The following is a 16,958-nucleotide window of genomic DNA, read 5'->3' as shown; positions in this document are numbered from 1 at the left end:
AGCTTGAGCAGACGACAGTAACCCCAAAAGCTTCTGCCATTGCCGGAGCATCCTGGGCTGAGACAAGACAAGGGGAATCAGACGCAACATCTTGTCGAACCTCTGCCTTGGCACAAAAAGTTGGGTCAAATCGGTGTCGAGTACCATTCCGATGAACTGCAGACTGCGTGTAGGGATCAGTTCCAACTTCTTTAGATTCACCAACCAGCTTAATTGGTGAAGAAGCCGCATCGCAAACTCCATGTGAAGTAGCAGAATGCCAGCATCATTCCGAGTCTGGATGCAATCGTCTATGTAAGCCTTCAACACAATCCCCCTGCAATGCAGAATTTTAGTGATCGACCTCATGACCCGTGTGAATAGCCACAGAGCCAAAGAAATTCCAAACGGGAGCACAAGCCATTGGTAGTGAATGCCCAGGAACACGAATCGCAGAAACTTCCGATATGTCAGGCAAAACAGAATGTGAAAGTAGGCATGCTGCAACTCCAGACTGACCATAAAATCTCCTGGTCTGATAATAGTCTTGAGAAACGCTACAGACACCATTCGAAAGTGAGGAGGGGTCTGTAGATACTCCTTGTTGAACACCTTCATGTTGAATATTAGTCTTAGCTTTTTTGATTCTTTAACCAAAATCGCCAGACTTCATGATAAAAGTAGACAATGTATCATCCGAAGACGTACTACGCTGTAATTGTAGTTTGTCAGTGATCCACATAAGCAGTGAGGACATATAAACCGCATCCAAACTTCCATCAGAACTCAAAGAACCATCTGACGATGGAGACGGTGTAGCTGATTGCCGAAGTCTAGCCAACTCATGAGATGCTGTAGTCTGTGACATTGTAGTCTGTGATATGGTTACAGGCAACGAGACGGGAGTCACCGGATCCTGAGGCCAAAGCGCCGAAGCGCCGCAGCAACTCGCAATACAAAATCATCAAAGTCCATGGGCTGTGACGTAACTGCTTCTGATCCTGGAACCCATGAAACTGGTAAGCTAGGCGCAGCAGTCGAACGCAGTACACTATACGTTGATCCCGTAACACCTGAATACCCCATTGAACAGGTAACTAAAGGTGCCCTCACTGCTGTAGTAAGCACATGTGGAACTGACATAGAAACAAGAGGTGCACTTCCACTCAACCCAGCATGCTGAGTCACTACCCTGTGAATCGGCACGAAACCGAAACCACTCTGAGGAATCGAAGAGGTGATTCCACTTGGCACACCCGTAAATAAAGTACTACTTGCCATCGGTCAAATCGAAACACGCTGATGCACTGGAACGAATCAGTTGGAGAATAACCGGAGCACCATCGATGCACGGAACCGCTGAACCATGCTAGTGAATAAACGATACCCCAGAACAGGTTGTCGATTCACCCACCGTGAACGCTGTTGAATCATCGCATCGATTCCAAGAGGTTTGAGCACACGCCACATCATGTTGTTGAAACGCTTCCCTGTGAATCGAATCGCTACCATGCAGAGGAAGGGACAACGCTCTCAAATGATTCCCTTTGTCCGACTCACTCAAACTCTCTGGGATGTCATGATCTTGAAGTACATTCAAAGCGGTAGAGAATGCCAATCCATATGCTGAATCGACGAGTGATCTGGAATTGGAACAACCAACATCGGGTGGGAAACGACTGATAGTTGAGAAAGCACTACCATACGTGGTAGTGATGAAACAACGCTAGGATCCCCTAAACTCCACAAAGTAAACAGACAAAATAACTGCCTGAGATCCTCACTAAGATAATAATCCGATGGCTCCTGTAAAAAGTCTTCATCTGCCGACCTAGATGCAGAATGCCGTGCCACCAACTTAGGGCAGTCTTTTTTGCATTCTTAGGTGCTGAAGAACCATCTTCTGCCCTGCACACCTCTCTATCTAACATCCTCCTCTTATTCACCGGCCGATATAGATCAAATTCATCGTCATCTCATCCCATACACAAACTACATCTAGATGACCTCTTACACAAGCCGGGGCGGTGGGGTAGCCTAGTGGTTAAAGCGTTCGCTCGTCACACCGAAGACCCGGGTTCGATTCCCCACATGGGTACAATATGTGTAGCCCATTTTCTGGTGTCCCCCGCCGTGGTATCACTGGAATATTGCTAAAAGCTGCGTAAAACTAAACTCACTCACTCACTCACTCACATACAAGCCAATACAGTTGACACAAGAATAGTGCGGATTTGCCGACGATAAGTTGCAGTTACATTCACCACAACGCTTGCATTTTAGAAGTATTCTTCTAAAAGTAAGTTTAAAAATACAAATATATGAGGGCTTGTTGTGGCCCCATCATCAGGTAAAACTGTGCTACATTTGCTTTATGACACTCACATTTCAGGGAACCTCACAGGATCCTTGAGGATCTTCTTGTGAAGTCCCAGGATGAAGTCATCTTCAAAAGGCACCTGTAAATGAAAGTTGAAGTTGTCACAATGTACAACAGGTGGTAGAGAACAAAGACAGATACTTTCTTTTGTTTCCATGGCAAGTACTTTATGCTACGTTATGACAGAGAGCAATAACATTCCTTGCTTTGCTTGCATCCGGCCTATGATATGTCAAAAAACTGACACAGATAACAGTCCAAATGATCAATCTTACTCCCTTTAAGAGATGCTAAAACAGTTCACTTTTTACACTTCCTGACCAACTACTTCATCACAGCAGCTGGTGTGCTGAAACTGACTCCCAGGCAAAAGGATGTTGCTATTCCTTGTTGTGAACTTCAGTTAAATCAAACTAAATCAGCAGTCGCTCTGAGTTGGCTGTAACCATAGCTGACTATATCTCAGCATAGCTAGGAGCATAGTAACCAAGGCCATCAGCAGTCACTGCCAACTGCAACATGTGCATCACCCGGAAGTAATTGTATACATTCGGAATCGTTCGGTTACGAAACTGTTTTGAGGTAAAAAGTTCAAAAGGTATGTGCGAATGTCCACTTTCGCAATTTGGTAAGCTGTGTTCTGATTGGTCAATCTGAAAGGTTACCTGACGCGACCTCCCATAAGGTTTTGTTCAACTCAGCAGTGGACAGTTTACTTAGACTGCTCTGAAGACACTTCAGGTATATAGTGGGTTTGAATGTACAGATGCAGATGCACATATCCACTGTCAGTGTCAGTGTGTATTAGAGCTGGTCCACATTTTCAACCCTATCTATCCCCTATTACCCTACTCTGATACCCGTTATGTAATGTAGGCTGACAACATAATTGACATTGACATTGGGTGCATTGTTTTATGAGATGTTGTGTTTACATAAGTTAGAAAAGTGGTCAAAATGGCACAGTGACCTTGAAATATAAAGGTCACCCCAGTTGCCTGGTGTCTGCACAATCCCCCAATGCAGGCTGTTACCAAATATGAAGAGCGAGTGGGTCAGTGAGTTTAGTTTTATGCCACTTTCAGCAATATTCCAGCCATATAGCAGTGGTCTGTAAATAATTGAATCTGGCCCAGACAATCCAGTGACCAACAACATGAGCATTGATCTGCGCATGTGGCAACTGATGACGTGTCAACCAAGTTAGCGAGCCTGACCACCCGATTTCATGGCCTATTCTACCCCAGGACCTTCACAGGTCCCAAATTTGAACACATTAGATACAACAGTTCATGAGATATCATGTTAACAAGAATCTGGATGTACGTAAGGACAGATGTACCGACACAGTTGAATACACAGCCCTCTGCCACACTACGAAAATGTATTCCACACCATCCATACATCCACTCATTAATTATAAACACATATGGCTCAAGTGCACTGGAAACTCATAAACAAAATATATTCATTTCTCTTGCATTCCGTACTGTATTGTCTTGTAGAGGAACCAATAATACTTACACGACCATAGACAAAGCAGAACAAAGTCACTCCCATGGCCCAAATGTCGAGAGCCTGAAACATTCAACAGGCAAACACTGTAACAAAAACAAATCTGTACCTCAAACCAACAGAAATACATGGCAACATCAACAGGCATGTACTGTAACATCAAATCATGTACTGTAACATTTACTGTAATGTACTGTAATATCAAGCCATGTACTGTAACATCAAGCCATGTACTCTAACATCAAGTCATGTACTGTAACATTTACTGTAATGTACTGTAACATCAAGTCTCGTACTGTAACATCAAGCCATGTACTGTAACATTTACTGTAATGTACTGTAACATCAAGTCATGTACTCTAACATCAAGTCTCGTACTGTAACATTTACTGTAACGTACTGTAACATCAAGTCTCGTACTGTAACATTAACAGTCATGTACTGTAACATCAAGCCATGTACTGTAACATTTACTGTAATGTACTGTAACATCAATTCTCGTACTGTAGCATTAACAGTCATGTACTGTAACATCAAGCCATGTACTGTAACATCAAGCCATGTACTGTAACATCAACAGTCATGTACTGTAACATCAAGCCATGTACTGTATCTTCAACAGTCATGTACTGTAACTTCAACAGTCATGAACTGTAACTTCAACAGTTGTGCGTTGTAACATTATGTACTGCAACATCAACAGTCATGCACTGTAACATCACCAAATACTATTGAAATTTACTGACTGCAACACCACTAAGACTGATAACTCCCTCTCAGACTCACCTTCCCGCTGTATTTCTCACGCTCCTCTGAAACAATAAATGTTGACATAAGCGTAAAGTCAGGTAAAGTCTGTCCTACATACACCATAAGTTGGCTACCACTGGCCATCAGTCTGTCATACATCCACACACAGGGTGGCTACCACTGGCCATCAGCCTGTCATATATCCACATACAGGGTGGCTACCACTGGCCATCAGCCTGTCATATATCCACATACAGGGTGGCTACCACTGGCCATCAGCCTGTCATATATCCACATACAGGGTGGCTACCACTGGCCATCAGTCTGTCATATATCCACATACAGGGTGGCTACCACTGGCCATCAGCCTGTCATATATCCACATACAGGGTGGCTACCACTGGCCATCAGTCTGTCATACATCCACACACAGGGTGGTTACCACTGACCATCAGCCTGTCATATATCCACATACAGGGTGGCTACCACTGGCCATCAGCCTGTCATATATCCACATACAGGGTGGCTACCACTGGCCATCAGCCTGTCATATATCCACATACAGGGTGGCTACCACTGGCCATCAGTCTGTCATATATCCACATACAGGGTGGCTACCACTGGCCATCAGCCTGTCATATATCCACTCACAGGGTGGCTACCACTGGCCATCAGTCTGTCATACATCCACACACAGGGTGGCTACCACTGGCCATCAGTCTGTCATATATCCACATACAGGGTGGCTACCACTGACCATCAGCCTGTCATATATCCACATACAGGGTGGCTACCACTGGCCATCAGCCTGTCATATATCCACATACAGGGTGGCTACCACTGGCCATCAGCCTGTCATATATCCACATACAGGGTGGCTACCACTGGCCATCAGCCTGTCATATATCCACATACAGGGTGGCTACCACTGGCCATCAGTCTGTCATACATCCACACACAGGGTGGTTACCACTGACCATCAGCCTGTCATATATCCACATACAGGGTGGCTACCACTGGCCATCAGCCTGTCATATATCCACATACAGGGTGGCTACCACTGGCCATCAGCCTGTCATATATCCACATACAGGGTGGCTACCACTGGCCATCAGTCTGTCATACATCCACACACAGGGTGGCTACCACTGACCATCAGCCTGTCATATATCCACATACAGGGTGGCTACCACTGGCCATCAGCCTGTCATATATCCACATACAGGGTGGCTACCACTGGCCATCAGCCTGTCATATATCCACATACAGGGTGGCTACCACTGGCCATCAGTCTGTCATACATCCACACACAGGGTGGTTACCACTGGCCATCAGCCTGTCATATATCCACATACAGGGTGGCTACCACTGGCCATCAGTCTGTCATACATCCACAGACAGGGTGGCTACCACTGGCCATCAGCCTGTCATATATCCACATACAGGGTGGCTACCACTGGCCATCAGTCTGTCATACATCCACATACAGGGTGGCTACCACTGGCCATCAGCCTGTCATATATCCACATACAGGGTGGCTACCACTGGCCATCAGCCTGTCATATATCCACATACAGGGTGGCTACCACTGGCCATCAGTCTGTCATATATCCACATACAGGGTGGCTACCACTGGCCATCAGCCTGTCATATATCCACTCACAGGGTGGCTACCACTGGCCATCAGTCTGTCATACATCCACACACAGGGTGGCTACCACTGGCCATCAGTCTGTCATATATCCACATACAGGGTGGCTACCACTGACCATCAGCCTGTCATATATCCACATACAGGGTGGCTACCACTGGCCATCAGCCTGTCATATATCCACATACAGGGTGGCTACCACTGGCCATCAGCCTGTCATATATCCACATACAGGGTGGCTACCACTGGCCATCAGCCTGTCATATATCCACATACAGGGTGGCTACCACTGGCCATCAGTCTGTCATACATCCACACACAGGGTGGTTACCACTGACCATCAGCCTGTCATATATCCACATACAGGGTGGCTACCACTGGCCATCAGCCTGTCATATATCCACATACAGGGTGGCTACCACTGGCCATCAGCCTGTCATATATCCACATACAGGGTGGCTACCACTGGCCATCAGTCTGTCATACATCCACACACAGGGTGGCTACCACTGACCATCAGCCTGTCATATATCCACATACAGGGTGGCTACCACTGGCCATCAGCCTGTCATATATCCACATACAGGGTGGCTACCACTGGCCATCAGCCTGTCATATATCCACATACAGGGTGGCTACCACTGGCCATCAGTCTGTCATACATCCACACACAGGGTGGTTACCACTGGCCATCAGCCTGTCATATATCCACATACAGGGTGGCTACCACTGGCCATCAGTCTGTCATACATCCACAGACAGGGTGGCTACCACTGGCCATCAGTCTGTCATACATCCACACACAGGGTGGCTACCACTGGCCATCAGCCTGTCATATATCCACTCACAGTGTGGCTACCACTGGCCATCAGCCTGTCATACATCCAAACACAGTGTGGCTACCACTGGCTATCAACCTGTCATACATCCAAACACAGTGTGGCTACCACTGGCTATCAACCTGTCATACATCCAAACACAGTGTGGTTACCACTGGCTATCAACCTGTCATACATCCAAACACAGTGTGGCTACCACTGGCTATCAACCTGTCATACATCCAAACACAGTGTGGCTACCACTGGCTATCAACCTGTCATACATCCAAACACAGTGTGGCTACCACTGGCTATCAACCTGTCATACATCCAAACATAGTGTGGCTACCACTGGCTATCAACCTGTCATACATCCATACACAGGGTGGCTACCAGTTGTTATGCCATCCTCCATCCCCAATAAGATGGCTATCAGTAGTTCTGTCTACTAAATATAAGTGGTATTATGTTCATCTTTTGCTAACATTTTCAGGTGGCACATACCATATTTCTCCTTAAGAGTATGGGTAACCAACCTTTCAGAGTCTCTGGTGCCATGAAGGCAGGTGTTCCTGCTGTGTTGGTGAGAAAAGCATCACCACCACTGAACTCATTACTCACACCGAAGTCCGCAATCTGTGAAGAAACATATGCTTCTTATAACCACCTTCATCACATACACTCAACTCAAACAGCACTACAAACTTGTACACAATGGTAGTGTTATATACAGTACTACAAACTTGTACACAATGGTAGTGTTATATACAGTACTACAAACTTGTACACAATGGTAGTGTTATATACAGTACTACAAACTTGTACACAATGGTAGTGTTATATACAGTACTACAAACTTGTACACAATGGTAGTGTTATATACAGTACTACAAACTTGTACACAATGGTAGTGTTATATACAGTACTACAAACTTGTACACAATGGTAGTGTTCTATACAGTACTACAGAGTTGTACATAATGGTAGTGTTATATACAGTACAACAGAGTTGTACATAATGGTAGTGTTATATACAGCACCAGAGTTGTACATAATGGTAGTGTTATATACAGCACTACAGAGTTGTACATAATGGTAGTGTTCTATACAGTAAAACAGAGTTCTGTACTTAATGGTAGTGTTCTATACAGTATTACAGACTTCTGTACATAATGGTAGTGTTCTGTACAGTAAAACTGAGTTCTGTACATAATGGTAGTGTTCTATACAGTATTACAGACTTCTGTACATAATGGTAGTGTTCTGTACAGTAAAACTGAGTTCTGTACATAATGGTAGTGTTCTATACAGTAAAACAGAGTTCTGTACTTAATGCTAGTGTTCTATACAGTATTACAGACTTCTGTACATAATGGTAGTGTTCTGTACAGTAAAACTGAGTTCTGTACATAATGGTAGTGTTCTATACAGTATTACAGACTTCTGTACATAATGGTAGTGTTCTGTACAGTAAAACTGAGTTCTGTACATAATGGTAGTGTTCTATACAGTAAAACTGAGTTCTGTACATAATAGTAATGTTCTATACAGTACAACAGAGTTGTGCACACAATGGTAGCGTTCTGTACAAAATGGTAGTGTTCTATATAGTACAACAGTGTTCTGTACAAAATGGTAGCGTTCTATACAGTACAAGAGAGTTCTGTATATAATGCTAGGATTCTAAGCAGCACAATGGAGGTCTGTCTATAATGGTAGTGTTCTATACAGTAGAAAAGAGTTCTGTACAAAATGGTAGTGTTCTATATAGTACAACAGAGATTTGTACATAATGGTAGTGTTCTATACTGTTCTACAATGTTCTGTACATAATAGTAGTGTTTTATACAGTACTAGAGTTCTTTGCATAATAGTTGAGTTCAATACAGTACTACAGAGTTCTGTACATAATGGTAGTGTTCTATACAGTACTTCAATGTTCTGTATATTTCTCTAGTGTTTTATACAGTACTACAATGTGCTGTACGTGGTGGGAGTGTTCTATACTGTATTACAATATTTCCTATGCTGTTGGAACAATGTTCAGTACCTGCATGTACTAGTGTACTGCATATGCTCACCTTTATGTGACCATCGTCAGTCAGCAGTAGATTGGAAGGTTTAATATCTCGATGAACAATCTTCTGATGATGTACTGCAACAGATGTATATGTTTAGCATAAAGCAGTGTGTATATTGTTGTAATCAGTATGCAATTGTCTCCTGAAAGTTGCCATTACCAGGAGCATGTGGAATCACTACTATGTAGAACCATCATCGGTAGAAACAGTGGACCGGTTCCAGACAATGGTACATGGAACCCCAATATGCTTCGTAGGCTCATGATACGTGAACAAATGACAGGTAGAATACATGATATGCTTCGTAGGCTCATGATATGTAAATAAATGACAGTTAGAATACATGATATGCTTCTTAGGCTCATGATATGTGAATAAATGACAGGTAGAATACATGATATGCTTCGTAGGCTCATGATATGTGAATAAATGACAGTTAGAATACATGATATGCTTCTTAGGCTCATGATATGTGAATAAATGACAGGTAAAATACATGATATGCTTCTTAGACTCATGATATGTGAATAAATGACAGGTAGAATACATGATATGCTTCTTAGACTCATGATATGTGAATAAATGACAGGTAGAATACATGATATGCTTCTTAGGCTCATGATATGTGAATAAATGACAGTTAGAATACATGATATGCTTCTTAGACTCATGATATGTGAATAAATGACAGGTAGAATACATGATATGCTTCTTAGACTCATGATATGTGAATAAATGACAGGTAAAATACATGATATGCTTCTTAGACTCATGATATGTGAATAAATGACATGTAGAATACATGATATGCTTCTTAGACTCATGATATGTGAATAAATGACAGGTAGAATACATGATATGCTTCTTAGACTCATGATATGTGAATAAATGACAGGTAGAATACATGATATGCTTCTTAGACTCATGATATGTGAATAAATGACAGGTAGAATACATGATATGCTTCTTAGGCTCATATGTGAATAAATGACAGGTAGAATACATGATATGCTTCTTAGGCTCATGATATGTGAATAAATGACAGGTAGAATACATGATATGCTTCTTAGGCTCATGATATGTGAATAAATGACAGGTAGAATACATGATATGCTTCTTAGGCTCATGATATGTGAATAAATGACAGGTAGAATACATGATATGCTTCGTAGGCTCATGATATGTGAATAAATGACAGTTAGAATACATGATATGCTTCTTAGGCTCATGATATGTGAATAAATGACAGGTAAAATACATGATATGCTTCTTAGACTCATGATATGTGAATAAATGACAGGTAGAATACATGATATGCTTCTTAGACTCATGATATGTGAATAAATGACAGGTAGAATACATGATATGCTTCGTAGGCTCATGATATGTGAATAAATGACAGTTAGAATACATGATATGCTTCTTAGCCTCATGATATGTGAATAAATGACAGTTAGAATACATGATATGCTTCTTAGACTCATGATATGTGAATAAATGACAGGTAGAATACATGATATGCTTCTTAGACTCATGATATGTGAATAAATGACAGGTAGAATACATGATATGCTTCTTAGACTCATGATATGTGAATAAATGACAGGTAGAATACATGATATGCTTCTTAGACTCATGATATGTGAATAAATGACAGGTAGAATACATGATATGCTTCTTAGACTCATGATATGTGAATAAATGACAGGTAGAATACATGATATGCTTCTTAGGCTCATATGTGAATAAATGACAGGTAGAATACATGATATGCTTCTTAGGCTCATGATATGTGAATAAATGACAGGTAGAATACATGATATGCTTCTTAGGCTCATGATATGTGAATAAATGACAGGTAGAATACATGATATGCTTCTTAGGCTCATGATATGTGAATAAATGACAGGTAGAATACATGATATGCTTCTTAGACTCATGATATGTGAATAAATGACAGGTAGAATACATGATATGCTTCTTAGGCTCATGATATTTTAAGTGGAATTACCTATCCTAACTCAGGGCCACACTGGCTCATGTGAAACTACAACCTGGGCAGAAGACATCAATGTTCAGTCTACACCTGTTTCTGTGAGATTGATGGTGTTACTACTTGGCAATGTGTAGTCACTCATACCTGTATTCTGTACTTGTCTTCATACTTACAGTCTACACCTGTTTCTGCGAGATTGATGGTGTTACTACTTGGCAATGTGTAGTCACTCATACCTGTACTCTGTACTTGTCTTCATACTTACAGTCTACACCTGTTTCTGCGAGATTGATGGTGTTACTACTTGGCAATGTGTAGTCACTCATACCTGTACTCTGCACTTGTCTTCATACTTACAGTCTACACCTGTTTCTGCGAGATTGATGGTGTTACTACTTGGCAATGTGTAGTCACTCATACCTGTACTCTGTACTTGTCTTCATACTTACAATATTCAATGCCGAGTATCATGTCACGAAAGTAGCACCAAGCCTGGTTTTCAGAAAAAGGATTCGACGTTGGTACTGCCATCACTTCCCTGTAATGGAGAAGATGACATACAAAACACAGTGAATATTGTGTACATTGACCAAACAACATGGTACATGACACTGACCAAATAAACTTGTCTACAAAATAACTGCTGCAACATGACTGTTGTCCTCTTCATTGCAAACTGTCAAAGAATTCATCCGTACCAATAACATGTACACAGGGTTGTGCTGTACAAGAGATCTCTGCACTAAAGTGATCACAACTCTCATACCTTAACACAGGCTTACATCCCTAGCAACATTTACACCCAGGCTTGTGCTGTACAAGAGATCTCTGCACTAAAGTGATCACAACTCTCATACCTTAACACAGGCTTACATCCCTAGCAACATTTACACCCAGGCTTGTGCTGTACAAGAGATCTCTGCACTAAAGTGATAGTAAGTCTAATACTTTATGATGGACTTTCAGCAGTTGTTTTGATTGTTTAGTACAATGGTACCTTAGAAACTATTTACAACAGGTCATATTGTTGTTCACATGAGTCATTAGGAAACTTATAAGAGAGGAAGGTTGGAGATGATGTAGCCTGTATGTCTCTAATAGCACCGATGCTTCCTGTTACGTAGAAAATATATCTAATGCATAATAACTGAAACAGAAAAGTCGCTGGTGTCTAAATTACACCTTTATCTACCAAACAGAATAACTTTGTCTTATATGGCTGGAGTGACCACATATAGCTGAGGTGGTCAGTAAACACTACAGGCTGAAGGCTGGAGCTAACCTGTGTTGGTGGTCTAAACTCTCCAAGCTGAAGGCTTGAACTAACCTGTACTGGGGGTCAGTAAACTCTCCAGGCTGAAGGCTGGAACTAACCTGTGTTGGGGGCCAGTAAAGTCTCCAGGCTGAAGGCTGGAACTAACCTGTGTTGGGGGTCAGTAAACTCTACAGGCTGAAGGCTGGAACTAACCTGTGTTGGGGGTCAGTAAACTCTCCAGGCTGAAGGCTGGAACTAACATGTGTTGGGGGCCAGTAAACTCTCCAAGCTGAAGGCTTGAGCTAACCTGTATTGGGGGTCAGTAACCTCTCCAGGCTGAAGGCTGGAACTAACCTGTATTGGGGGTCAGTAAACTCTCCAGGCTGAAGGCTTGAGCTAACCTGTGTTGGGGGCCAGTAAACTCTCCAGGCTGAAGGCTGGAGCTAACCTGTATTGGGGGTCAGTAAACTCTCCAGGCTGAAGGCTGAAGCTAACCTGTGCTGTGGTGTAATCTCTACTGCCTAACATTTCATTAACATTCATAAAGTGGAAACATTTTATCTTGATATCTAAACTCTATCTGCTAGAAATTAATTGATACATTTAGTAATTGACAAATATAATCAAATATTAACTTACCCTTTTTCCACAAGTTCAAAAACTGCAAAAAAAAAATAAAAAAAAGCATGAATGTCAAAATCTTACCTTAAATGACAGACAAGTTAATACTTCACTATTTCACAGGGTATGCATGGACCGTAAGTTAATAAGGTACACGGTTACTTACCCATGTATAAGTTGTCTTCTTCTGGGTCATCCAGCACTTCAACCAACTTGACAACATTAGGGTGATCAAGTTTCTTCAGGATTGCTATCTCTCGATATACACGTTCCAGAGGATTACTTGGACGGTTATTCTTGCCATCTCGAGATGGGGGTGTGCGTCCTGGAACACAAACAACAGACATAAGCTGTCTGTGACAAGTCAATGAAACATACCATTTGTATGTAATTAGCTAAAGGCACCACTTTACAGTCTGCCACACATATCTATATTTGGAGAAATATATTGAACGGTTTTTGAGTTATGCTTCGGAAACAAAGAGCACCCTACCAATAGACTAACACCAAAATGTTCCATGGTAAAACAAAACAAAATAAAAATGCCAAAACTCTGTAAACAGCAAAGGGCTATAGGTTGAGATTATCATATCTATCACGTTTGGTCTAAAAATACTGAACGGATTCTGAGTTATGCTCCGGAATTAAAATGATTACGGGCGGACGGACGGACAGACGGATGAGGCATCGACTATATCCCCCTGCATTACATGCCGGGGGGATAAAAACCTGTAAGTACCAAAAGGCACCACTTTAGGTTCTGATTGATATATTTACCAAGTTTTGCAAAAAAATATTGAACGGATTTTGAGTTCTGCTCCGGAAACGAAGCCCATCCCTCCATTTTGAGACTAAGTCCAAAACGTTTGCATTGAAACCGGGAAAATAATATATCACAAAAACCTGTAAATACCAAAAGGCACCACTTTGGGTCTGCCACACATCTCTGACAAGTTTTATAGAAAAATACTGAACGGTTTTTGAGTTCTGCTCCGGAAATCTACCTCATCCCTCCATTTTGAGAGGAAGTTCATAACATTTCCACGGAGAAAGTAACAAGAGTCATCCGAAGATGACCTATCCCACTGGCCCTCACCTATTTGAAAAGACAAATCATCCGACAGTTACTTATTGTGTTTTTAGACCAAGTCTGAATTGTTTCCATGAAATTCATGAAAAATATAAATGAAATACATCTGTAATCAGAAAAAGTCACCATTTCAAGATCTGTCTCGTATATCTGCCAAGATGTTTTGAAAGATATGAAATGGTTTCTCAAGTAGTGCTCCGGAAACGAAGTCAGCAACATGTTCATGGAACCGAGAACATAATACATCATAAAAAACAGTAAATAGCAAAAGGCACCACTTTGGGGTCTGCCATACATATCTACAAAGTTTTACAGACAAATATTAAGAAGTTTTTGAGTTCTGCTCCGGAAACCAAACACACCTCTCACTTTTGAGACTAAGTACAAAACACTTCCATGGAAACTGAAAAACTAAGAAATAAAAAAGAACTGTAAATAGCCAAAGGCACCACTTTAGGTTCTGATTGATATATCTACCAAGTTTTGCAGAAAAATATTGAACGGCTTTTTAGTTCTGCTCCGGAAACAAAGCCCACCCCGCCATTAGACTAACACCAAAATGTTCCATGCCCAAACTCTGTAAATAGCAAAAGGCACAACTATAGGTTGAGATTATTATATCTATCAAGTTTGGTCTAAAAATGTTGAGCGTTTTCTGAGTTATGCTCCAGAAACAAAATGATTACGGACAGATGGACAGGCGGACGGACGGACAGACATACTAGGCGTCGACTATATCCCCCCGGCATAAAAAATGAAGATCCCCTATTTGTTTTTGAAGAGTATATAAAGTAGGGAAGTACTGGAGAATATAAATCAAGTAATAAACCTCTATAGTGTCCAAAGACAGGGAACAACCTTTCTTGTTTGGAAAAGACTGAGATATGAGGATGACTGCAAGTCCCATACTTTTCATTCTCGTATGATTCGTCATAGTGACAGCCATGAAAGAACTGTATACAATCAATTCCACATGCACTGATACCACAGGACTGATAACAAATACATAGGAACACTTACTGAAAAAACCTGCTTTCTTCATAAGTCGTTTCTTGGATAGAATTTTCATTGCCTGAAAAATACAATAACAGTCTGTTATATATCTTATCTTATGGCCATTCCCTCTGGTAATACATACAGTTTGAAAACTCACTGAATATCATTACAGTGGTCAAATTACCCAAACCAAACAATGATTTTGTAAGAATGTATTACGATGATGATCATGCATGATCTTTAAATGTTACCTTGTCATTTGTCAGCTCACAAGTCAGTATGGGGTATAATCACTTATATCAGTGGCACTAGCTTCAAATGGTGCTTTGCTGACAACATATGATTATTATCATCTAACATTTCTTCTAAAATTCAGTCCAGGTGTGATTTAATATGGATCATAATATGATCTTCATAAAGCTAATGTTTCTCATGAATTGATCCAGAATTTAAATTCAATATAATGAAGGTTTGTTGAAACTTCTTGACATCACATGCAAGCCACCAAATGATGACGAATAACATGAATCATGTGATAAGTGTCATCAAATTCCACACAAAAGATACTTAAGTCATCATGCATTCAAAAGTTTTACACCTAATAACAGAATTGACCTTCAAACTCATCCTACACATCCCATCCAGCTGTAGTGGTGCCACAAACCACATTTGAGCAAACTCATTTGGCAGCCAACTGAAGTTCAGGTCCAAAGTCATGAGCATGTGTGAACAAAGAAATCTGTATAATTAGTTTCTTCCTTTGAATGGACACAACAGTTTGCAACCTCAAAGATTTTGAGAAACTTGTTTATGTGGCAATAATGATACTTATCCAAAAGTATGGTAATATGTGTGTACATCAGAAACAGAAAGTAAGTACTCACATAATGTGTCTCATCCTCTTCACTGAACACCAACTTGACAATTCCATATGAACCCTGCAACAAATGGGAAAACTACTGTAAACATCAGTATACAATAGATACAACTGAGGTCTGGCCAAGGCATTACCAGTTGTCATCTCTGTGTGTAGCTTGTGTCCTGAGGCAGCAATGAAAGGAACATAACTGATTACAGTTTTTGAAAATCATACAAAAGGTAAAACATACATCAGATCATTGATGAAATGAATAGTGCCACCCACATCAGCTCTCACACACACATTCTTCTCAAAACAACAATACAGATCTTCTATCACCATGCTTGACAGAGAAACAAGCTGAAACTGCACATGAACAACAAACTTGCAGCTTTCATCATTTTTGCATTTGGAACAAGAGTCATCAGAAGATGACATGTCACACACACACACCCCACCCCCCCCACCCCTCCCAAAATGTTTGAGAGGACAAATCATCTGACAGTTACTTATTGTTTTTTTAGATTAAGTTTGTTTTCATGGAAATCATGATAAATATAAGTGCCATATATCTGTAATCAGCAAAGTCACAGCAAAGATCTGTCTCATATATCTGCCAAGATATGAAAGATATGAAATGGCTTTAGAGTTGTGCTCTGGAAACAAAGCCCATCCCTCCATTTTAAGACTAAGTCTGAAATGTTTCCATGGAAACCAAGTAAATAAGAAATCACAAAAACCAGTAAATACCAAAAGGCACCACTTTGGGGTCTGCAACACATATCTACAAAGTTTTACTGACAGATATTAAGAAGTTTTTGTGCTCTGCTCTGGAAACAACCACACCTCTCACTTTTGAGACTAAGTCCGAAACGTTTCCATGAAACCGAGAAAATAATAAATCATAAAAACCTGTAAATAGCAAAAGTCACCACTTTAGGTTCTGATTGATATATCTACCAACTTT

At 41.1% G+C, this 16,958-nt stretch overlaps 1 protein-coding gene across 5 annotated transcripts in view; it reads right to left on the bottom strand.

The window, feature by feature from the left end:
• Window positions 1-16,958, bottom strand: part of LOC137296615 (calcium/calmodulin-dependent protein kinase kinase 1-like) — a 123,596-nt gene that overhangs the window by 10,551 nt on the left and 96,087 nt on the right. For all 5 annotated transcript variants that reach the window (XM_067828435.1, XM_067828443.1, XM_067828427.1 and 2 more), the window contains 10 exons: window positions 16,017-16,070; window positions 15,157-15,208; window positions 13,213-13,371; window positions 13,065-13,086; window positions 11,620-11,708; window positions 9,175-9,248; window positions 7,630-7,729; window positions 4,661-4,686; window positions 3,884-3,937; window positions 2,365-2,438 (listed from right to left, as the gene is read on the bottom strand). In XM_067828435.1, coding sequence (XP_067684536.1) covers window positions 2,365-2,438; window positions 3,884-3,937; window positions 4,661-4,686; window positions 7,630-7,729; window positions 9,175-9,248; window positions 11,620-11,708; window positions 13,065-13,086; window positions 13,213-13,371; window positions 15,157-15,208; window positions 16,017-16,070 — 704 coding nt within the window. The remainder of the gene's footprint in view (window positions 1-2,364; window positions 2,439-3,883; window positions 3,938-4,660; window positions 4,687-7,629; window positions 7,730-9,174; window positions 9,249-11,619; window positions 11,709-13,064; window positions 13,087-13,212; window positions 13,372-15,156; window positions 15,209-16,016; window positions 16,071-16,958) is intronic.

The sequence above is a fragment of the Haliotis asinina genome, chromosome 1 (genome assembly GCF_037392515.1).
Source record: "Haliotis asinina isolate JCU_RB_2024 chromosome 1, JCU_Hal_asi_v2, whole genome shotgun sequence".
NCBI classification, from domain to species: Eukaryota; Metazoa; Mollusca; class Gastropoda; order Lepetellida; family Haliotidae; genus Haliotis; species Haliotis asinina.
Note: the sequence above shows the minus strand (reverse complement) of the source record. Positions and strands in the feature narration are given on the sequence as shown.